The 23,441-nt window shown below is 44.9% G+C and overlaps 1 protein-coding gene across 14 annotated transcripts in view; it reads right to left on the bottom strand.

The window, feature by feature from the left end:
- The window catches only part of DEPDC5 (DEP domain containing 5, GATOR1 subcomplex subunit), a 74,397-nt gene that overhangs the window by 36,439 nt on the left and 14,517 nt on the right, over positions 1-23,441 (bottom strand). For 13 of the 14 annotated variants that reach the window (XR_014493797.1, XR_014493798.1, XR_014493799.1 and 10 more), the window contains 12 exons: positions 21,146-21,249; positions 20,117-20,191; positions 19,219-19,353; positions 16,652-16,713; positions 14,560-14,633; positions 14,180-14,249; positions 13,614-13,650; positions 12,579-12,699; positions 11,680-11,906; positions 8,313-8,519; positions 3,304-3,439; positions 2,536-2,633 (listed from right to left, as the gene is read on the bottom strand). Coding sequence is in view for 10 of the 14 variants with exons in the window: in XM_083373843.1 (XP_083229969.1) it covers positions 2,536-2,633; positions 3,304-3,439; positions 8,313-8,519; positions 11,680-11,906; positions 12,579-12,699; positions 13,614-13,650; positions 14,180-14,249; positions 14,560-14,633; positions 16,652-16,713; positions 19,219-19,353; positions 20,117-20,191; positions 21,146-21,249 (1,346 nt within the window). In the remaining 4 variants the exon portion in view is untranslated. The remainder of the gene's footprint in view (positions 1-2,535; positions 2,634-3,303; positions 3,440-8,312; positions 8,520-11,679; positions 11,907-12,578; positions 12,700-13,613; positions 13,651-14,179; positions 14,250-14,559; positions 14,634-16,651; positions 16,714-19,218; positions 19,354-20,116; positions 20,192-21,145; positions 21,250-23,441) is intronic. The other variant, XM_083373848.1, reaches the window with a different exon arrangement.

Below are 23,441 nucleotides of genomic sequence, written 5' to 3'. Positions count from 1 at the left end.
AAAATACAAAATATCACAGATTGGATAAATTTGAAAACTAAGAAAACTGCTAAAACTTTATACCTGAAAAATTATTGATGGAATTTCTACACACACACAAAATATATATTATATAAAGAACAAAAAAAAAGTTGGAATATGAACAGTGACATCTAGTGGAAGATTAGAGGAAACTACAACTGTGTTGACTCAGAATTTGGCAAGACGCCTAGAAACAGCTGGGAACAAAGCGCCCAGTTATCTCTTACTGAGTGAAACTACATTTGTTTTAAAAATGCTGACCTTCTGGGATTATAAACCTACTGAACTGCATGTTTAAACTGAAGAATTGTTTGCAGAGAAGAAAAAAAAATCTTGGCCTTTGGCTAATCTTCTAAAGGAGAAATTACTAGAAAACTTTTAGATGGTTAAATATTTTGGATTGAATCCTGACTGGCTGATAATTACATGACCCCCTGTTTATAAGTTGTAGTTTTAGAGTTTAATGTTTAATATTAAGGACAATATGAAATGATGATTGTTAAATGATAAGAAATTAAATATAGATAGATATTAAATACGATTTAAAATTATGAAATAGAAATTGCTAATGATGATTAATGAAGAAACGCAGATAGGGGGGGCTCGAGGAAGTCACCCGAAAATGATTAGTAAGATTAGGAATAATGGAAGCTAAGTATTCTTGTTGTATTTTTGTTGATTGTATTGTTTATGTTATGTCTTGTTTTTTTATATGTATATATTTTTTTTGTTTAAATATATGTTTATATAAAAGCAATAAAAATTTATATTAAAAAAAATTACATGACCCCTGAAAAGAAGAACTGTTACAAAACATTGTTTTCAGTGGGGCCTGGACAATCGGAAACTATTATATAAAGGTAAGAACTAGGTAAGAATTGATTGTTTGGAACTTAAGGTGGGCTGGCTTGATAAAGCCAATTAAAAGGCTACGACACCAAAGAAAAATTACTAAAAGGGGAGAGATAAAATGGACGTTCTATACCTATCTAAAAGTGATAGAAAACTATACTCAACACCTTCTCCTGAAGACCCCGGTTTGGAGTTTCAGAAATCTGAAGGAACGGATGACTCAAGACAAAACAAATACACCCCAGGAAAAAATGTATACAATGCTGCGACAATGATAATTGTTTCAAACCACGACGAGATTAGAAATAAGCTTGACAATATAAATGAACATATCTCTAACTTAAATCTACAAGTGAATAACACTCAAAAAATGACAACAAAGAATGAACAAATAAATCAGACAACAGAGCATAAATTAAATGAAAGTGATTTAAATAGAAAAGCTATTTAAATGAAGAAAACTACAATTTAGTAGAAACAAAAAAAAATCTGGAAAACCTCACTGTCATAAAGAAGAGAAAAAGATATTTTATCCTCCAGGATTTTGAAACAAATTGGAGGATAAAAAATAAAAATAAAATGGATTAAAGAACAAAGAATCATCACGTGGGAGACAAAAAATGATATTTTACTTGGCTTGACTTTTTTGTCCCCAACAACACTCACAAAAATACAACCTGGCAAGCTAAACTTATAAAGAGGCCCTGGAGTAAGATTATTAGATGGTGTAGTATAAGATTAAACATTGTTGGAACATGGCCAAAAGAATAGATAAAATTTGTAAAGGGGCCCTATAGTAAGAGAAATAAGATATATAAGTAGTATAATACTTCTAGAATATATGAAAAGTTTGGATGTTTAAAAGTAATGACTTTTGAGAAAAGTACGAATGATAAGAGTGGTCTGAATACTGAGGGGAAACTAAGCTTTAATAAAAAGTTTGAAAACAGGACATATAATGACTTCATAAGATGACTTTTATAAATATAATGGAAACATAAGCTGATTAAAAAATACGTTATATGTTGATGTTATTGTACACATAAATTCAAAAAAACTGTTTATATTCAACCTGGTATGTACTGAAAATATTAAGAATTATATTTGTTTAATGTAGACAAAAGGAGGTTATTATTGGAAGAAGAGAGGATCAAGAAATATATTACCAACTAAGATATTAAGTGGAGAAATTAAACTGTAATTGATTGTTTTGAGTATATGAACGAAGCATTAAAGATTGTTATTGTAAAAAGTTAATCAAATATATTTTTTTTAAAAACGAAGAAGAGACTGGACAGTCGTTTGACTGAAAGGCTGGGCTCTCCTGCTTGAGCAGAGGGCTGGACTAGAAGACCTCAGGGTCCTTTCCAATTCTGCTATTCTGCTATACAAGTTGCCAACTCCAGCAGCCGTTCAGTTTTGAGTGCCCATGAAATCCTAGCAGCAGAAAAATGGCTCAAAATGGTTCAGGGGATCAGCTCTTCGCAGCTACATTAAAGCATCCAAAGCCGGGGTGGTGTGGTGTGGTGTGTGGTGTGTGTGTGTGTGTTTGTGTGTGTGTGTGTGTGTGTGTGTGTGTGTGTTGTGGGTGCGAGTCAAGCCAGCTGGAGAAGCAACACCCCATGTCAGCCAGAAAGCAACACCCCATGTCAGCTTGATTACCTGGAGCTTGGCTGCCCATCAGCTGGTTTGGATAATCTTTCGTGTCTCTGAAGCTCAAGCAAGAAGTTCTGTCCTCCGACTGTCTAGAAATGCCATGCCTGCAGAGAAGAAAGGGAGCCACTTTAGGCCGAGGCATCTCTGCTTGGGGCCAGACCCCCAACTCCATGCCCACCGAGGGACCCCAACAAAAGCAAGACCAGCAGCCGTTCCCCATGTGCTCAGCAAGCATTCCGCAAGTCAGGTGAAGCAGAGGAGGCAACGTGGGCCACCCACATGATGCTTTTACAACGGATGATAAACATCCTCCCCGTGCATATCCTATTCAGTTGTTATCATGCGGGTTCTCCATGCCCAGAAAAGAAAATCAAAAGGTAATTAAAACAAAATAACCTCAGTGGACATATGTAAAAAGACTGAGCAATGGAAGCACCCAGCTAAAGTGGAAATCAAATGACAGGAACAGATATTTTTGTGGGTTCCTTGGTGCTCTCTGAAGTTGGTGTTTTCTTCCAGGTGTTTCACGATCCAGCTAGGTAATGTCGTCAGTGCATGGATTAAGGCACCGATAATATTACCTAGTTGGATAATGAAATGTCTATAAGCAAACAACCAAGCTCAAAGAGTACAAAGGACCCCACAGTTCAACTCCAAGCTATAAATATTTTATCCATGTAAAAAGTTTCGGAAAAGTTTCTCCTGAGTGGGGAAGGGGTCTTGCTACGGCAGGGGGCCCAGTGAGTTCAGGATCCCCTCGTTAAATGCCCTTACCTGCCAGCCGCCTCGTGATAAGCAAGTTCCAACAGCTCAGCTGAGGAGTGAGTCCAGTCCCGCTGCCCACTGCCCTGCATTTCGGCCATGTTCTGGCGGGTCTGGTGGTGGATCTGGATGGCTTCTCCAGAAGGACCTGTCCAATCACACGTTTGGCTGTTTCGTTAATCTCCCTAATCAAAGCTGACTGAAGTACTCTTGGGTACGTATGGTGTGTGTGTGTGTGTGCGTGTGTAAAAAGGTAAAGGTAAAGGTTCCCCCGCACATGCGTGCTAGTCATTTCTGACTCTTGGGGCCGGTGCTCATCTCCGTTTCAAAGCCGAAGAGCCAGCGCTTGTCCGAGGACGTCTCTGTGGTCCTGTGGCCGGCGTGACTAGACGCCAAAGGCACACGGAACGCTGTGACCTTTCCACCGGAGTGGTCCCTATTTTTCTACTTGCATTTTTATGTGCTTTCAAACTGCTAGGTTGGCAGAAGCTGGGACGAGTAACAGGTACTCACTCTGTTACGCGGCACTCGGGATTCGACCCGCCAAACTGCCGACCTTCTGATCGACAAGCTCAATGTCCTAACCCACTGAGCCACCGCATCCCTACGTGTGTGTGTATACACGCATAAATTCTAATGCATAAATCCCATTTCTAAAAGGGGGAATAGAGGCCAAGGTAACTACAGACTGGTCAGCCAGTTGTTATACCCAGAAAAAATTGGGAGTGGAGCGAAGATCCACAGTGCTGGGCAAAAACTTATTTCTGCCAAGTGCTGGGACAGGGTGGAGCGTAGAAGAGGATTTAACAAAGGATTGCACGTGGAAGCTTGTCTTTGCTACCAGGTTTTTAATGTTTATGGCTTTAATAGATTTAGGTATTATTATGTTGTGGAAGCACCACTAATAATTATTAAATATTTTGGAGACACAATGCAAGGCAAGAGTCAGATCTTGGGAAAACTACAGGCAATTAAAGAGGCAAACAGAAGACAAATTGGCTAGACATGACCCCTAATGAGATAAGCATGAGCTCACAGAACCCAAACAAGCTGGTTACTGGCCAGACAATCCTGACAAAATGATGCTCATTGGAGAACTGGCCTGAATAACTTGTCAAAATCACCTTACATTCAAAATTGCAAGTTTCCGTATGACGTACTTATCAAGTAGGCCTCTGGATAGTGACTTCCACCACCCAGTAAGTAGTCAATCAAGGGTTTCACATAGTACTTTTTAATATAACAGAAACACAATAAAAGTCCAGTTTTATTCCAAGATTGCTAACACTGTTTTATGTAAACCAGAATATATAATCCAGACACTACTTTGCAAGCCAATATACTGTTGCTCACATCCCACCAATTATGAGACACACACACAGCCTTCTAACATACAGCATATTCAGGCGCAGAAAGATCTTTTTTAAAGCTCAAGGACTCCAAGATGTGGAGTAAGAAACACCAATAAACTGTGCTGTGTTGATACTACTCTTGAGAGCCCAGAATGCAGGGGTTTTGCAAGCCTAGTTCTAAATGTCAAACAGCACAGTTAGTTAGTTAATTAATTGAGTAACTTTTCCTTTACTTTTTGCTTTGGATTGGCACACCTTCTCTTTTTATTTGTTGGGGATTTGGTGCTTTCAGAAACCCAGCTTGATAATAGTTCCACAGGAGAGCAGCTAGTGGAGAGCAGTGGTCAGATTTTCTGTTGCATTAGTTGCCAATTTCAAAACTGAACTAATTATTCCAATTTTCTTTAAAATCAACTGTTGATCTCTTGGGCAAAGGGTGGCAAATTGATGAATTCTTCTTCATCATCCATGAACTGTAATTTTCCATTCAGTAGATATGAGTTCTCTTTTTATTATCCTTATCTTATTCTATCCTCGTTAATAGAGGGATTCTCTGCTTGGACGTTAATGTTTTGGAATTTTCAAGGTTGGAGTCAATCTCCCTCCCTAACTTGGCTCTCTGCCCAGACTTTAGCAAAGGCTGGATTTGGGTGGTATAAAATACCCAAATACAGTATTTGGTTAGAAAGCCTTCACGCCTAAGCAACACTGATGGAAGAACGATCTGCCCAGAGATTTCATGGCTCCCCAGTAGACATGGTTGTAAAAGAATATGGTTAAAATATTCTTTTACAACCATGTCTACTGGGGAGCCATGAAATCTCTGTTAGTTCATTAGAATGTACCCTGCAGTGTAAAAGTTGGGAAAGAGAATTCAGTATTACTTGTCTGTTATGCCACCTGTCCCTGTTCAAGGGAACATCCTCAACTTGGAGTAGTATCCTATGTCTCTGTAGAACCAGCCTCTCCTCTGTGTCTTCTCTACCTTGAGGCCCCCAGTCCATGTAAGCTGTCCGTGAACTCAAAGTAAGCTTTGGAGCATGGGCGTTGCTATTTACTTCCTTATCCAATTTAGAGATATAATTTCCCATTACAGACTTTAATTCTTCAATCTTTTTATTTGCTTCCAAGAGCTGATCAAATATAGCAATAACTCTTTGTGCTGTCAAGAGGCAATTCTTGGCAACCAAGTCCAAGTATCCCTTAAAATTGCTCTTAATATTATCCTTATTCTCCACTTTGTCTCCTAATGAAGCCTCTATTTCCACACAAAGACGGTCATCCTCCTCCCAATCCAGTAAGGAGTAGGGCTTATTTAAAACAGTTACAAGGGGCAAAGAGAAAAAAGGAGACTTACTTGCAGTGTCCATTATCTGAAATAAGTCCTTTATCTTTGGTTGTTTGGGTGTTGTTGCCACCATGTTGTAATTAGGGTTTCCTCCTGACTATATCCAATTTATGCCCCCTTTTAGGCTTTCCTTTAGAGTCCCTTTTTGCTTTTACTGTTACCTTTTGTTTTGGCATCCTTGGGATTTTAAAACATACTTCTACTTCATTGACAAATGCTTGAAGCTGACAAATTTCAGAACTCGTAGTCTAAAACCTAATCCTATCTAATCATAAATTTAAAATCATAAAACTACAACTCCTAGTAAAAAAAATCTTAACTTTCCTAGATAATAGTTAATATTAGATAAAAATTAAATGAAAATGAACTGGTTTGCAACCATATAAAAGGACGAGGAGCTCACTGAGAGAGCTGTCTTACGGCAGCCATCTTGGGCCAAAACAGCACAGTGAAAAATGGGACTGAAATTAAATATAAAGACCAAACTAATGACAACAGGCAGAACAATCAACCTTAGAATTGACAATGAAGATGCTGAAGATAAACCTTCGACACTAAACCAAGAAGCAGTCAAACTGTAGAAGCATACTCAGTATGTTTTGGAAAAGGTCTTGGGAAAGATATTTAAATGCTACGATGTCTCTATATCTAAAAAGATCAGACGTGGACTAAGCCATGGCATTCCCAGTGACACCCTACAGAAGTGAAAGCTGGACCTTGAAGAAGCAGGATAGGAAGAGAATTGACATTTTTCAACTTTGTTTTTGGAGAAGATTCCTGGGAAGAATATGGCCAGCCAAGGAAACAGCTGATGGCTCTTTAAACAAATCAACCCAGAGTTTTGACTCAAGGTGTCAGAATCCATTTATATTTCATTTCTAACTCCCTCTCTGTGCAAACCCAAATCTCACCCGCCCCTTACTGGATTCTGCCATTCCCAAGGAGGAAAGAGAAGACAAAAGAGAAGACAGGGGTCTTTATTGCCCCATCTCTTTCCCTTAGATGTAACCTTTTGTTTATTCACCCTGACCAATGAAAGGAAATCCTCTCCCTCTCTGATTTTCCAGCAGCTAAGAAAGGGGGTGGGGGAATTCTGGCTTGCATCTCCGGATGGAATGTGAAGGGGAGAGAGGGAGGGACTGTGCTACGAATGGACTGAGGGTTGGTTCTCCCTTTCCCACAAGGATTTGGACACCTGAGACTTGACTGATCAGGAACTGACCAAATGGACTGAGGGGTGGCGTTTTTGCTCGGGGACACTTTAAAAATATCGATCTGTGAGACAGTTTCCAGATCCTGTCTATTACAGTATATCCTCTGTCATCTATGTCTAAGTAAAAAAGTTCCTGCTTGGGCAATCTTGCCTCCAAGAGTCTTTCTTTCTTAAGCTGTGGATTGGAGTGGGTTCTGACACAAGGGACAAAAGACCAGTGTCAACGCTGCTAACATCGGATGTCCTTGCTTTGACAACAGATTTTGAACAAGCAGCCATTTTCTCTTTTTACTTTTTCCTGCTTCTAGAATTAGTTGGTGCAGGGAGGGGGAATCGGGATGCGAGCTTAGTTAGCCATAATAATAACTCTTGCCGTGGGAACTCAAGGACAAACTGGGTCCGGAGCTAATAACGTTCTGGCAGGCTGGAGAGCTGGGGAGAAAGTCCGTGTTATAAGCTAATTGGGGGATGTGCTTATATGTCAGGTCATTGAGGGTGGGAAGTGTACTTTGAAACTTTGTATCCAGGGGAGGGGAATTTAGTTTTGGGTTCAACTATGTAGTTCAACTTTGTTTCCCGAATAAAAGATTCTTTAAGGTAAACAATGCCTCGAAGTTCTTTTGAAGGGTTTCATCTTTTGGAACCATGACAACCAGGCTCAGATATTCTATTTCAGACGACACGTGTGCAAGATCTAGCTCTCTGGAAAACGCTCCAAAGCTGGGAAAAATGGAAGGAAAGAGATGAAGAAGATGACAAGCAGCAAGATGGGTGGACTGTTATAGAGGCGATGGGGGCACCTTTGGAAGATCTAAAAGAACAGATTGGGGGGATAGCATCATGGAGAAAACCTACCTTTGTGCTTGCTAACAGCGGACAACAGCTTGATGGCACACAGTCAATCAATCAGTCAATGAACTCAAGCTTTCCTGACTGGGCTATGGCTCTCAAAGAATTTGACAACAGAAGCAACTCTAACAACAGAACAAAAAGCAAACCAAGCAAAAGTTGGTGACATAACCTCTATAGGTGGCAGAAGCTCCCCAAAAGAACAAGTTGCATATTACACATCTACGACACCAACAAAGGCCAAAGAGAAGTTCCTTACCCACGGGGAAGGTGTGCATCCAGCGCCTCCTGTTGGATGTGAGCTTCATGGGCATCCGGGAAGGGGCGAAGGGGTTGATCAGCGCCCGCTGTGGTGTGTATCCCCCGGCAGAACGGATGTGCAGCCGGGACTCGGCACTCCCCACGTGAAATCTTCCAGGGGCGCTCAAGTCTCGCTGCTGAGACTCCAATATGTTGTCAAGGTGATCTGTGTGGAGTAAAAACTCATCTTCAATAAGATCCGGCCCTGCTTTCAAGCAAGGTCCCTGCCAGAAACTCTTCCAAGGCACAAAATAGGACGTTCCAGTCAGTATGTGAGGGCTCAAGAGGACGCGCCAAGGATTCCCAAAAGGCCTCCACCCCATATTATTAGATTGGGAGAGTTGCTAGTTGCATTTTCTCTTTCAAACATCCAAATATGTTTGCTGGGTGAGAACTGAGAACATTTAAAACAAAAACAAAAAAAAAAGACTGTCTCCTTGGTTCCAGCATTTGGGAACAGAAACTTAATTCATAGGCAGAGAACTGTTACCACAGCACCAGTATCTACTGGTTAGTGAAGGATACACAGTTACCTCACTTCCGAAGACACTGAGTAACTGTTCAGGGTGAGTCCGTTTTTATTTTTTAATTATTTTACTTCTATCCTGCCTTTATTATTTTTTACAAATAACTCAAGGCTCTGAACACACCTACCCAACACAACTTTTTCCTCTTAGTTTCCTTTCTGTGCAATTTTCCCAGGCATGCAGATTCTGTATACTGTTTTCCCAAATATCATAGAATTGTAGAGCCCAGAGAGGTCCTTGTCATTCTTTCCAGCCGGATGGAATGGAGGGGGAAAAGACCCCCAGAGAAACTCCGGACTCTGCCAGTCTCTCCTGCAACAGAAAAGCTCTCCCCAAACTGGACCAAATTTGGTGTGTTGGGGGGGGGGGGAAGCAGGCAGAAGGAAGACCAGACCAAAACAAGCGGGGGGGGGGGCTTCCTTCCCAGTCACGTGACCCAGAGCAGGGCTCTTTTTCAGCAGCTGGAAAGGTTTCCAGGAACCCATCTCTGCAGATTCTTCCTACTTTTTGCTTGTACACTGTTACTGTTTCCACGTAGTTAATGGTGAAAAATGAAAAATGCCTCTCTGTGTTTGTATCTTATGATTTATCACTCTGTTGTCTGTATGTATACTGAGAGCTTCTGTACCAGGGACAAATTCCATGTGTGTCTAATCACACTTGGCCAAACAAAGTATTCTGTTCTGTTCCATCCCGTCCCATTTCCATTCCTATTCCATTTCAATCCATTCCATTCCTATTCCATTTTCATTCCCAATTCTATTTCCATTGCCATTTCCATTCCATTCCATTTCCAATTCCATTCTAATCAGGCAGGCTAGGGCACACATTGCATTTTAAATTCTGCACAGAGCAGGGACCTAGACTAGGCCAACTCAGTGCGGTGTTTCTAGGATTAAGCATGTAGGTAGTCCTCAATTTATGACAATAATCAAGCCCAGAGTCCTGGTTGTAAGTCACTATGGTCATTAAGCAGATCACCATTTGACCAGACCAAATTTTATCTTTTTTGTCATGGCCGTTAAATGAATGTGGCAGTTGTAAAATGAATGCAGTGCTCATTAAGCAAATCCATATTATCCACGGGGCGTTTGCCACTGGAAACGCCAGAACCCTGGAAAAAAACATTGGAAATCATAGTCATGTGATCGCAGGTCATTGCAAACGGTCATAAAGGCGAGCTGGCTGCAAAGAGCCCAAAATGCAATTGTGTGACTGCATGGGGCTGGTGATGGGGGTGTGGCCGTCAGCTGCCACCTTATGCTCTTTTGTGCTCTCTTTACTACTAGGTGGTAATAGACTCTCATGAACCACATGTGGGGAGGGAGAATGAAGGGCGAAAGGATTGGGTGGAAATGAAAGTAGTTCTGTATCTCCTCGAGGAGCTGCCTCAAGGTCACCCACCTGGAAGAAGGAGGGAGCTGCATACCAAAATGCGCTTGGACTGACTTGTTAGGGAAACATCTTGCCTCAACCAGAGTAGTTGCATTGCCATGAACAATGAGAGAGTTAAGGGAGGAAAAAGAACTTGGGGGTTTTGACCCACAGTTTTCAGTTCTGATTTTGCAATACTGCAATCCACATGATCTCTAATAAGCTCTACCTTTCTCAACAAATGGAGCCAAGGATCATTTCTATTTAGAGGTTCAAGTGGTGGCAGGTCTCACAGCGGCTGTTATAATTTCAAAATCAGGTTGTAAGCAGTTTGGGGGGATCCAACATAGCTTGGAACAGCCTTGCATGTTTCTACATTGTTAATGACCCTTAGTGTTTAGCCCACAGAATCATTCTACATTTTTACAGCAGAAATAACTTATTCAGGGATACGCAGTCCTAGTCAAACCAGAACCCCCATCTCTCCATCCAGTCCTTCCTTAGCAGTGAAACTTCAATGGAAGAATGTCAAACGCTACTGCAGAGGACAATCTGGCCAGATATTTCCCCTGGCTGAGCAGGTGGAGCAAGAGTTGAAAACCCTGTGGAGATAGTGCACAGGAAGCCACAGAAGGCCTGAGCGGAGAACCCCAGGAGGAGATCATGGCTTCCCAAGTGCCAAAGAGCAAGAGACAATCCAGAGGAAGAGGAGGCAGCAAAGGCCAGAGAGAGGAGGAAGAGGAGGAGGACATGGATCAAGACAAGGAGAGGAAGGAGCTGCTTCCCAGAAGAATGAAGTGCTCTCAGTGGTTGTGCTGTGCAACAGGTTCATGGACAGCACTGATGATGTTATCTAGTTTGGTGATGAAATGTCTGCAAGAAAACAACCAAGCTCAGAGAGCACCAAGGACCCACCACAACAGGCTCAATCCTAACCTTGGCTTAACAGAGCACCACTGCTCTCCTCACCTAAGATCTTCTCAATTGACCCTAGAATTACTTGTTGGTTCATGCAGCATGTACAACAAAGGTTGAGTTTCCACAATGCTCCAACCCACGTCCAGCGCGCTGTGTCAAACCAATCCCCGGGGCTCAGACAGAGTGACATTTCTAAGATAAGACAGTGAAGGTGACGCCCAAGAAGAGTTCTAGGAGGACTGGAATTCTGTTTAGTTTTAAATTCTGGGCTGGGGAAATGAAACCAGCCCAAAAGGAAATGAAAGGAAAAGGTAAACCAGTGTCCTCTGGGAAGGAATCCATGACTGCTGTTGGGTATTTTGTCTGGCTTGTGAGTGAGTTGTAATTTGCACTGTGGAAGTAGACTTTCGGGACTCTGAATGTTTTTTTTAAAAAGCTAGTAACTCTGAAAGGCTGACCAAACACCAGCTCCAAAGAAGGCTCTAATGCCCTGAGCCCTGTGCTGACCTCGGCCGCTGGTGTAGCCCAGAGAGCTGCTGACTTCGTACTGCAGGTGCAGGTGGGGCCGTGGGATCATAAGGATGTCCGAGATCTTCCCCAGAGAGCTGTCATCTGAAGCCTGGCTCCGAACCTCTTCGGGGGGCAGGGGCCGACTCTGCAGGGAGGGGCTGGAGGAGGCATCGTAGGAGCTGGAGGTCTTCCAAGGCCGACCCTCTCTCTCCCGCACAGACCTGCTGGGGGACCCACAAGGAGCAGTTCAGGCAGCTTAGGGTGCAGATCAAGGAGACGGGCAGGGTTCCGATGGCGCCACATAGTAAACCGCAACCTGGATTCCACCTCAAAGATTGTCTCCGGCTCCCCTCCCGATGCGGTTACCAAATTCCCCCGTTCCATCCTTTGCTTAAATCATCTCTGATGAGGGAGAGCCTAGCAGCTCTGAAGGAACTCTGTTCCAGACTGGACTGCTATCCCTGTTGGGATGTTTCTCCTGGAATTTAGAAGAGTCCCTTCCCCCTGGCGGTACCCGAAGGTCAGAGTCTGCATCCCTTAATCACCTCCAGTGTAGATAAACCCACCCCTCTGTTCTTCCACCCTACACACTGTGACCTGCCTTCCCAGACACATCCTGTTGATCAACATCTGTCCTGCAATTCTGCCCGGAAACTGCAGCCAGTAGGCCAGGTGGGACTGCGAGGGCGCTGCAGATGTGACCAGACGTTTTCGTTCAGCAAGGGTGCAGCACAGCAGGTTTCTGTTGTGCACTAAGGCATCTCCCTCATTACTGCTCCCCAGATCTATGACTCTCCAATCTTGCACAGTATTTTTCATTCCTTGTGCCCAAATACAGAACTTTGCCTCTCTTTTCCCCAGTGCAACCTCCTAAGCTTGGCAACACGCTTGCTTACCTAAAGCTGGTGTAACGTGGGGCTCTGGAGGGGCCGGGCAGATGGAAAACCTGGGCATCGTAGGCATCGTAGTCAACCTGAATGGGAAGCGCGTTCTCGGTCTCTTTAGGAGCTCCCAAGGCTGGAACACAAGCAGAGCAGCCTGTGACTTCTAACAACTGGGTCCCAGGCTGTGGGCAAATCCTTTGTCAACTTGAACAAGGACCGTGTGGCCCAACTGATTGGCAGAGGGTCGTCTCCCGCTTCTCCCCCCGTCCTCTGCCTGACAGGATTCCTTGCCTACAAAGGTCAGCACCGCAGAGACAAAACCCACAAGGGGATCCTGTGTGGAGTCTCTTGGAGGCCTTTGGCTGCAGTCCTTGGGGGTTCCATGACGCTTTCTCACCCCAGGCCTGTCCGACGGCCTGCAGCGCCAGGCTTGACACAATCGGCCTCTACGATTTCACTTCATTTGCCTGAAAAATGTGCTGTCGAGTTTGGATGGTGAGAAGCTGGAACGCTCCAAGGGGGGGCTCAAGGCGTGGAGGGGGGCTCAAGCTGTCCTCCCCGCACTAATCTTTGACGTGCCTGTTTTATTTTATTTACTTGTAAAATGTACTGGCCGTCCAGAGGGCGAGTCATTTTCCTTCAGAACAACTATTGTGTGTGGCACAGAACGGAGGCGATTTTTCTGAGTCTATTTAGGGTCCTTTTTAAAGCCACGAATGCAGGAAATTGCTGGTGCAGTAGAAGGGCTAGTTACAAAGGGAGATACCGCCACTGCTTTCTCTTCCATACAGAAAAGAGAGGGAGGGGGGAAAGAGGAAGGAGGCAGAGGGAGGAGGGAACGAGGGAGAAGGGAAGGGGAGCAAGACCAGAGGGGAAACGTGGGCGTGGGGAGAAAAGGGAACAGGGAGGGGGCTTTGGAGTTAATGGGGAAAAAATCCCTCCAGTTTCATCATGAACTCGCCAGCTGCACAGTGGAAGGGCTGGACGTAAAACTCTCATTCTCATCTTTACAAAAGAACAATGCAATAATGGAGAAGAGTTACTCACAAGATTCCCTGCTACTTTTGGCTTTTTCACTCTGTGGCTGAAATTCAACATGCAAAAAAGAAAAACTGAAATGGGTCTTTACAAATTCTAGAGCAGACTACTCAATCTGGCCCACCAAGCAGCCTCCTGTGGCATTATCTGAAATAACCAATCTGTGGCCACCAAAATTTGCTGCTGCTAAGAAAGATCCGCTGCCCCAAGTAGGTTTTTATGTGCAGCCACCTCTGCCCCCCAAGACAGGCTCCTGGGCGCCCCCGACACCACCGGGCTTCGGGGAACACTGCCAGCTCCATAGCTGCTGCCAGATCGTTAGCTCCCCAAAGCCAACCGGCACAACCGTTACTTGTGGGTCACAATTATTTTTCACCTATTCATGCAGCCCTTCCTCTCTACGAGTTGTGCGGGCCTGCTCTGGAGGGAGAATTTTTAATTCGCTTTTTTCCTTCAATCATTGTTAATGTCTGTCCTTAAAAATAGCTAGTGGTGATTATTCCTGTGGTTGCAAATCTGAGCTGGTGCATCTGCACCGCTATGGCTGCGCTCCACAGTTAGGCCCGTCCACTTACCTTCCGAGCTGCCAGTTTGATCCGTGGGGTGAAACTGTTACACTGAAGTTGACTTTTGGAAGTGTAGAAACTATAAAGAGAGGGAAGCAGAAAGATGAGGCAAAAGCACACGTTGGGGAAAATATCTGAAGCAGCATCTTTTCTGGAAAAAGGAAAAAAATAACTGATCCAAAATAAAAGATGCATTAGCATGTTTGCTTCCTCCCAAACCCACTTTCTGCCTCCTAAGCAGAAAAACGATATCGCAAACCACAAAGCCAGAGGTGTTTGCAGGCCTTGGGAAAGTCAGGCTGATTGTCTTCCAAAAGCAAAGCTGCAATGGGGAGATAGCCCCACACGGACACTGCCTGCTCCTGTCAGTCTGGATTACAGATGCGCACCTGTGGTTGATCCAGTGGGGTATATTGTAGTCATCTCCCAAGCGTGGATCCCCAGAACTGCAGCGATTGTGTAGCTAAGAGGTGAGAAGGAGAAACCAGGAATCAGACAGCTGTGAGGTGTCTGGAGAACCAAAAGAGATGCTTTGTGGGCAAGGAATTAATCCAGAGACACTTCGCCCAAGCAGCCTGTGATCCTTGGAATACTGAATACTGTTGGACTACAACGGTCCCAATCGTGTTAGTGCTAGCTGAGGCTGAGAGGCGATGAACAAGAAGGCTTGAGATGGCCTGCCCAGGTTTAAAAGAAGACTGTTCCTAGTCCTCAATGTTAGGTGCTCAGAAGCAAACTGAAAACAAGCAGGCTTCTGCCAATGAGGAAGATGGAGCTGTAAGCACCGAGGACTCAAGTCTTTCCCTCCTTAACCAATTTATTCGGTAAGGAAGAAGAAAACCTACGGAAGCAACAGCAATAGAAGAAAAGGGCTGATGTGGTTCCCATCTTCAAGAAAGGGGGGGAGGGGAAACAGACCCGGAAACTACGGACCAATCAGTCTAACATCAATACCAGGGAAGAAACAGATCTGTGAACAACTCGAAGCAAACAACGTTATAACTAGTAGCCAGCACGGCTTCATCAAAAACAGATCATGCCAAACCAATCTTATTTCATTCTTCAATTAAGTGACTAAACTAGTAGACCAGCGAAATGCTGTGGACGTAGTACGCTTAGACTTCAGTAAGGCATTTGATAAGGTAGACCACAACCTATTCCTTGGTAAGCTGGAAAAGATGGAATAGACAATATCACCACCAGATGGATCTGTAGCTGGCTAACAAACCGTACTCAACGAGTAGTCCTCAATGGCACTACATTCACATGGAGAGAAGTAAGCAGGGGGTACCACAAGGTTCCATCTTAGGCCCAGTACTCTTCAATGTCTTCATCAGTGACTTAGATGAGGGAATTGAAGGGAACTCATCAAATGTGCAGATGACACCAAACTGGCAGGAGTAGCCAACACCCCAGAAGACAAACTCAGGATCCAAAAAAATGACAAACTGACAGACTTGAACAATGGATCCTGTCCAACAAAATGAGTTTCAATGTGGAGAAAAGCAAAGTTTTACATGTAGGCAGGAAAAATCAAAGGTACAAGTATAGATTGGCCGAGACCTGGCTCAAAAACAGTAACTGTGAGAGGGACCTTGGAGTCCTAGTGGATGATCACGTTTCCATGAGCCAGCAGTGTGCAGCAGCTGCCAAAAAAGCCAATACAATCCTGAGTTGTATAAACAGAGGCATAGAATCAAGATCACGCAAAGTTTATAAAATCCCAGTAAGACCACACCTGGAATACTGCAGCCAATTTTGTCACCATGTCAAAAAAAAGATGTTGAGAGTTTGGAAAAAATTCATAGAAGAGCAACTAGGATGATCAAAGGCCTGGAGACTAAAACATACAAAGAACGGCTACGGGACTTGGGTCTGGCTAGTCTAAAGAAAAGAAGAAATAGGGGAGACATGATAGCAGTGTTCCAGTACTTAAGGGGCTGCCACAAAGAAGATGGGGTCACATTATTCACCAAAGCACCACAGGGAAGGACAAGAAACAATGGTTGGAAACTGATCAAGGAGAGAAGCAACCTAGAATTAAGGAGAAGCTTCCTGGCAGTGAGGACAATTAACCAGTGGAACAGCTTGCCTCCAGAAATTGTGGGCGCTCCATCACTGGAGGTTTTTAAGGAGACTAGAGAGTCACCTGTCTAAGATGGTATAGGTTCTCCTGCTTGAGCAGGGGGCTGGACTAGAAGACCTCCAAGGTTATATTCTTCCTGTTCCTATTCCTATTCCATTCCATTCCGAAGGTAGACTGATAATGTCTGCAACCCCATGCTGCTTGCGTGAATGTCAAGTACGGTAGAAACACAACCATACAGGCACATTTTAAAAAATTTCATCCAGAAGCTTTATTCTGGCAGAGGAATTGGGTGACCATGCTGGCGAAAGAGCCAGTAGCCACAGTTGACCCTTTGCCTTGAGGTGGGCATGGGGGGAAGGCTGAAGGAGAGGGGCCAAGCCAGGAGGCCTTACCTTAAAAAGCGGCACCGCGTGGAGGGGCTGCTCTCCCATGCACACCAGATCAACCCCGATCCCTGCAAAGAGAAGAATCCCAAAGGCAGCCATGAGAAGGAGGGGGAAAAGCTAATGTTCTCACTGCTAAAGAACTGGATCAAAGCGGTTCAGGTTTAAAATGCTTTTGTTTGTGAGCAAACCTTCGAACGACATCAAACCCCCGAGACTGATGGGAAAAGGTCGGACCTTGGACCAGCATTCACATCATGGCCTTGTGTGTGAAGACAGTCTCTTGTTCGGAGTGGAGAAATCTACCAGGGCTATCTTTCAAAGCATGGATGAAAAGTCTGATGGGAAGAGGGAAGGGACTGTCCAGCTTCACAGTTCCTCACTCACAATGAAAAACCTTCATTCTGCTGATAATATATGATGCTTGTATCTTTGATTGATGTCTCATAAGCAAACAAAAAAGGCCTTTTATTTCACTTTATTTTAATGATTGTAAGATCTGACTTTCCGAAAGGCCCAATTCTTATCCCTTACTTATAGTGAAGATGGAAATAGGCCACCAAGGACTACTAAGGAGGTAACAACAATGAGGTACAAAGGATGTGCAGATTGAGAAAAGCCCTACATGCCAGCACCTCCCTTGGACTGCAGAACAAGGTTGACTCAGCCTTCCATCCTTCCCAGGTAGGTAAAATGAGGACCCAGATTGTTGGGGGCAATAAGCTGACTTTGTAATAATGCCGCTTGGGTGTGTGTGTGAAAGCCCTAATAAGCAGGCATATACATAGAATGAAGGCTATTGCTAAGCTTGTAAGCCGCCCTGAGTCTTCGGAGAAGGGCGGGATATAAATGGAATAAAAAAAATAAATAAAAATAAAATAAAAATAGCTATGCCATCAAAGAGACCCAGAGAGAGAGCCCACACCGCCTACTCTGAAGCACCCTGTCACATCCCACCACAATCAAAGATGTACTTCCTGGGATCACAACCTAGCCAGGCGCAGTTTCCTGAAGGAGGTGCCCAAGAACACTGCCTACTGAAGTGCTGCACATCTCTACTATTAAGTACCCCAACACAGGAGATGGCCTAATCAGCCTTTGCATGCCTCTTTGGTCTCCTCCAGCTTCAAAGCTCTTGTGTCGGTTTTCCGTGATGCCCCCGGCCCAGAACTCGTCAAGAAAAGAGGCACATTGTGGTGGGCAGCAGAGCCGCTCCACACTCTGGGTTATGAGAGAAGACGGGCTTTCAGATAAGGCTCTTCTCAGAACAGCTGAAAGACAAGGGTGCACTGAGGCTGCCCTCAGCATTAAAGATTAAATTAAATTATATTAAAGAGATTTATTGATTTATTTATTTATTTTATTGAACTTATATACCGCCCTTTCCCGAAGGACTCAGGGAGATTTACAGGGTACTTAAAACATTGATAGAAAAATTAAAAACAATTAAAAAGAATTAAATTTAATCCCTGAAAAAAATATTAAAAAACCCAATTAAAAACTTTCAGCCTGAGCCGGAAAGCTCGAAGAGCCAGGTCTTCAGGTCCCGGCAAAATGAACGAAGGTCGGGGGCGGTCCTAAGCTCCGTGGGCAGCTGGTTCCAGAGGGCAGGCGCACCCACAGAGAAGGCCCTCCCCCTGGGTGTTACCCACCAGCAATCTTTAACCGGCAGCACCCTGAGAAGGCCCTCCCTGTGGGAGCGCATTGGATGAAGGGAACTTGATGCCGGCAGCAGGTGTTCCCTCAGATATCCCAGACCCAAGCCATTTAGGGCTTTATAGGTCATCACCAGCACCTTGAATCTCACCCAGAGGGCAACTGGAAGCCAATGCAGCTCGCGGAGTAGAGGTGTTACATGGGAGTATCGGGAAACCCCCATCACAACTCACGCGGCCACATTCTGCACCAGCTGAAGCCTCCAAGTGGTCCTCAAGGGCAGCCCCATGTAGAGAGCGTTGCAGTAGTCTAAACGGGAGTTCACGAGCGCATGAATGACTGTGCGTAGAGCATCTCGGTCCAGGTAGGGTCGCAACTGGCGCACCAGGCGAACCTGGGCAAAAGCTCCCCTGGTCACGGCTCCTATATGATCTTCAAAATTGAGCCGGGAGTCAAGGAGGACGCCCAAGTTGCAAGCTCTATCAACGGGGGGGTAACACCTCACCCCCCATTGTTAAAGATGGAATAGTCTGGTTAACCCGAGATGCCGGTATGCACAGCCACTCAGTCTTGGCAGGATTGAGACGAAGCCTGTTTCTCCCCATCCAGACCAGAGTTAAAGTAACTCTGCGGTCAAGAGTACAAGCCTGTCCAGAAACGGAAGATGTTTGGCTGTAGAGCACAAGATTCACTTATCAAAGTTGACCGGGTTGTTTCAAAGTACTTCCATGATGGTGGTGGCCAGAAAAACAAGTCAGCCAACTCTGAGGAATCACCTGCTGGCTCTCTCCATATCTGGGTGTTTGCACGGAGAGGAATGTGGGAAGAAGGGAACCCCTATCCCTAACCCCAGTCCCCAGAACTAAGGGAAAAACTATAAACAATTGGATTTTAACCAGTTGTTAATTACATTATTTTACCATTGTCTATCATCCGTTGCTTGGTCAAGATCATGAGTAGCCGATCCACTTCAAAGACCCCCACCCCCGGCGTGATGACCACAGACATCTGCCCTGTCCGGTCAAAATTCCGGTTGATGTAATGTTTGTCAAACACTAAAAAGGAACAAACAGGAGCACAAATTAAAAGGGCGCCCAGGGCTTTATAAAGAGCATCCCCTGCACTTAACAAAGACAGTCATCTAAAAAAGCAACCTTTCCAGCTTGACAGCCCAGAGGGAGGGGGTGGTTCCATGTGAGTGGCAGGCGTGTGGCCCAGTTCTGAATGGGCCGTGGCCTGGGTGTTGGGGACACCCGATCTAAAACACTGACGCCATTTCCAATCAGTCCTCCAGGCCTTACCAAGGGGAGAAAACACGTTTGCATTCGCTGTGATTTAGAACACTACTGGCCCGGCCAGGCCCAACGGCAGCAAAGCATCAGAAACATCCCCAGAATCTTTTGCAACAGTTTGGAACTTCCTTTGAAGAAAAACCAGCATGGAATTCCCCAAAGAAAGAAATACTGGATGTTGCTGAGGAATCTTGCACAGACCAGCCTGTCCTGCAGGGTCTCTTCTTCAAGAGAGCCAATTTGGTCTGGTGGTGAAGGCACCAGGGTAGAAAGTGGGAGACCGTGAGTTCAAGTCCCACCTTAGCCATGAAAGCCGGCTGGGTGACTTTAGGCCAGTTCTTCTCTCTCAGCCCAGCCCACCTCGCAGGGTTGTTGGGGGGGGGAAATAGGACGGGGAAGGTGTGCTGGATACTTGTTAAGAGTAATAAAGGCAGGATACAAATAAGTAAAATAAGACAGTGAGGTGATGGGGGTCCTTTCTGATTCAAAAGCATCCCAGGGCAAGACAAGAATTTACCAAACTCACCATTGAAGGAGAGGTTTATGGCCTCCAAATAATTTCCTTGAGCAGAGGTGGCGTTGTATCCCGGTGGAAAATTTTCTAAGTGTTCACCATCCAGAACAGAGGGAGGAAGAAGCAAAGAAGATAAACCAAGGATTCTTTATTATTATTTTACCCATTGCTCAAAGTTTTAACAATGATGCACATAAACAATATGAGCACAAAAGCAAGCCCAAAGACTGAGGTTAAGAAGCCGGGGGGGGGGGGAACAGTCTTTATGGACCTTGTGGCAAGTGGCCTTCAGACAACCAGTTGTCAGAAATGGTATAGGGTTGGACTAGAAGACCTCCAAGGTCCCTTTGAACTCCGTTATTCTATGTTCGAAGTGAGATGGCGAGCAAGGCTTTTCATGGGCAGCTCCCCGCAGGCCAGAGGACCCTTGCAAGGGCGGTGCTCCAGCAAAGAGGCACCAGAGGGGGAAGGGGACAAGGCCCTTCACGCTTGCCAAGCCCCTTCCTTCCCTGCACCTGCCGGGCCAGCCACACAAGCTTGCACCGCAAAGGGCAGCCTGCAGCTTCTTAGCCAGAGAAGCTCGGCTTTTCTTGCTCCTGCTGCGTAACTCTCTGCTGTGCCAACTTCTCAGCAGCAGCAGCAGGAGGCAGCCACTGGTAGTCCTTGACCCACAACCACAACTGGGACTAGAATTTCCACTGCTAAGGAAGGTACTTGGTAAGTGAATCACACCAAATTGCAACCTTTTTTCGTCCAGGCTGCAATTTTTAAGTGAATCATACGGTCGTTAAACAAATCCGGCTTCCCCCATTCTGCCTGATGGAGCCTGGCTGGGAAGGTCGCGCATAGCGATCCCGTAACCACGGGATACGGCAACAGGGGCCGATACATCCCAGCTGCCAAGCGCCCAAATTCTGATTGCAGGATCACGGGGAGGCTGCAACGCTTGGAAGTCTGACGACCGGCCATAATCCGCTTTTTCCCAGTGCCATCGTAACTTCCAATGGGGGTTAAATGAACGTGCTGCCCATCACATCTCACCTGCTTTCTCTAAGCGCACCAAAACCGGGTACTGGATGAAGAGCTTCTTAATAGTCACAAGCAGAGAAGTCCACTCCTCCCGTCGTTCATTTTGAACCACAACCCTGCAACCAACAGTGTGGGTGAGTCACAAAGAATGGGCAGGCTGAGGCAGAGCAGGAGCGGGCCAGGCGAAGGGGGAAAATTATAGGGGGGTAACAGAAATCTTCAAGCCGCTTAAAATTCAGAATCTGCAAGAGAAAAATGCTTGCCTTTCTCAGAACAACTTTCTAGCGGTCACGACTCTAAAATAAAAAACCATAAGATGACAAAATAGCACTGCTCCCATGAAAACATCAAGATATGTAAAATTTAGGTAAGTTTTCCAATTACAGTGTTTTCAGTCGTCTTTGTAAATGTCCAGTTGCAGCAGATACCTAGAGAGGCTTGGCTGGCATCACCAACCCACCTGCACTAAATTTTGCCCAGTCCCGAAGACTCTAAATATTTAACAACTAAATAAAAATCACAAAATAATGAAACAAATATAGCAACAATAAGTCAGACATGACAAAAACCCGTCAGACCATTGAAGCAACCTCTGCGAGCACTCTCCATCTCCAAATGCTCTCTCAGAAAGGTGGAACCTTTTTATTCGGTGGGAAAATAGTGGCACGGATATAGACTTTGGAGGGCATAATATCCCCCGGGGGAAAGGGGCAGTTTCTGGGTCCAGCCCTCTTCATTCTGGGGGGAATGAGGCCAGAGCATCCCTTAATAGTTGAACAGTACGGGTAGATTCCTCTGAAAGAGATGATCTGGTGAGTAGCCGGGTCCTCTACTACCTGTGACTTCACAGGCAATAACCGGTAGAAATAAAAACAGACTGGAGTGGAGATATTGATACAGCCCTGCTGCAACGGCTCCCGCCTACCCTGGAACCGGTTGCTGCATTCTGCGCTGCCTGGATTTTCTTGGAATTTTTCTAGAGCACCTCCGAGTAGACTGCACTAATTCAATATCTAAATAATGATGTTGAGGAATTGCTTCTAAGCTTTCCTGCTTTAAGAAGGGTTACAAGTAGCATTCTGTATGAAGTTGTTTCATGCCATCTTAAATAAATGAGCCAAAGTAGAGGATCCCTCCGAGATTTCCCCCCACCCCTTTGGAACTGTCAAATCCCCCTCCTCTGCTAGGACTGACTGGCACCATCCATTTAGGAAGGAGAACTGCTGTAAACCCATCCCTCCATTCCCAACCCTTGCAGCTACCCAGAAGGATACCTGGGTCAGTGATATAATAGTATATTCAGAGCCAAGAGAAAATCCGCTTCCTTGGCCACCTGGATACACATCTCTGGTCACTTAGGAAAGCAGCTAACCCGGTTAGTAAAGATGGAAAACATCTCTGCCCATTTCATTGGGAGACAAATTGTGAATGTATTTATTTACTTATGAACCTATTTCTCACAGTACGGTCTTATGTCTATTGCCTAACTGGTTGGGTTGGCAATATATAAACCAAGACTGTATGGTTGCAGTTAAAGCTGTAATGTATACCTTTAATAGTGAATGCACTGCACTATACTTTCTGCTGATTGGTCAGCAATGTCCCTAATGGCCATAAGAGGGAGCTAGAGACACGGCTTCTCTCTCTGTTACAATTCATGTCTCTCTGCTATTGATTACTATTTGTTGTGGTTTGTGGTTTGCTTTGCTACTGTATGCAGAACCTGAAGAACTGTGATTAATGTGTTTTGACTTACTGCCTGGTAAGACGACCCTGTAGTGGATAATCCTTGGACTGTTGCTATCGGCTATACTTTAAGTATCTGTGTATGACCTGGACTGTTTCTTGCACTGTGCTATTACTTTATCCTACAAGTAAACTCTTTACACAACTCAGTGTATGTGTGGTTGCTGTACACAATTCATTACTCTCACAATTCTGTTTTTCCGTGCAAACTCTTGTGTTTTTTTAAGAGTAGCTTTGCACATCCTTTTCAAGTACCATGAGATCACACAAGATCAATAGCATGAGATCTTGACCCACTGATCTCGCGTGATCTCACGTTACTTTAGGCCTCTGTTCTCTGCGAACGCACTGAAGGCCTGGAGCAGCTAAGAAAGCGAAGGATCTCGACTGAAGGCCTGGTGCCTGAGGAGGCCCGGGCCGGGCCGGGGAGGGAGGGAATAACCAGGGTGAATGTTGCAGAGCCTCTGCGGTTGCTTGGAAGGGCGAACGACTGCTGTGGTGCCGCAATATTCATAATTTTGGGACTTGCTCATAAGCACTAGGGGGCGCTCATCATGTAACT

Source organism: Vipera ursinii (assembly GCF_947247035.1).
Source record: "Vipera ursinii genome assembly, chromosome: 14".
Classification (NCBI taxonomy): Eukaryota; Metazoa; Chordata; class Lepidosauria; order Squamata; family Viperidae; genus Vipera; species Vipera ursinii.
Note: the sequence above shows the minus strand (reverse complement) of the source record. Positions and strands in the feature narration are given on the sequence as shown.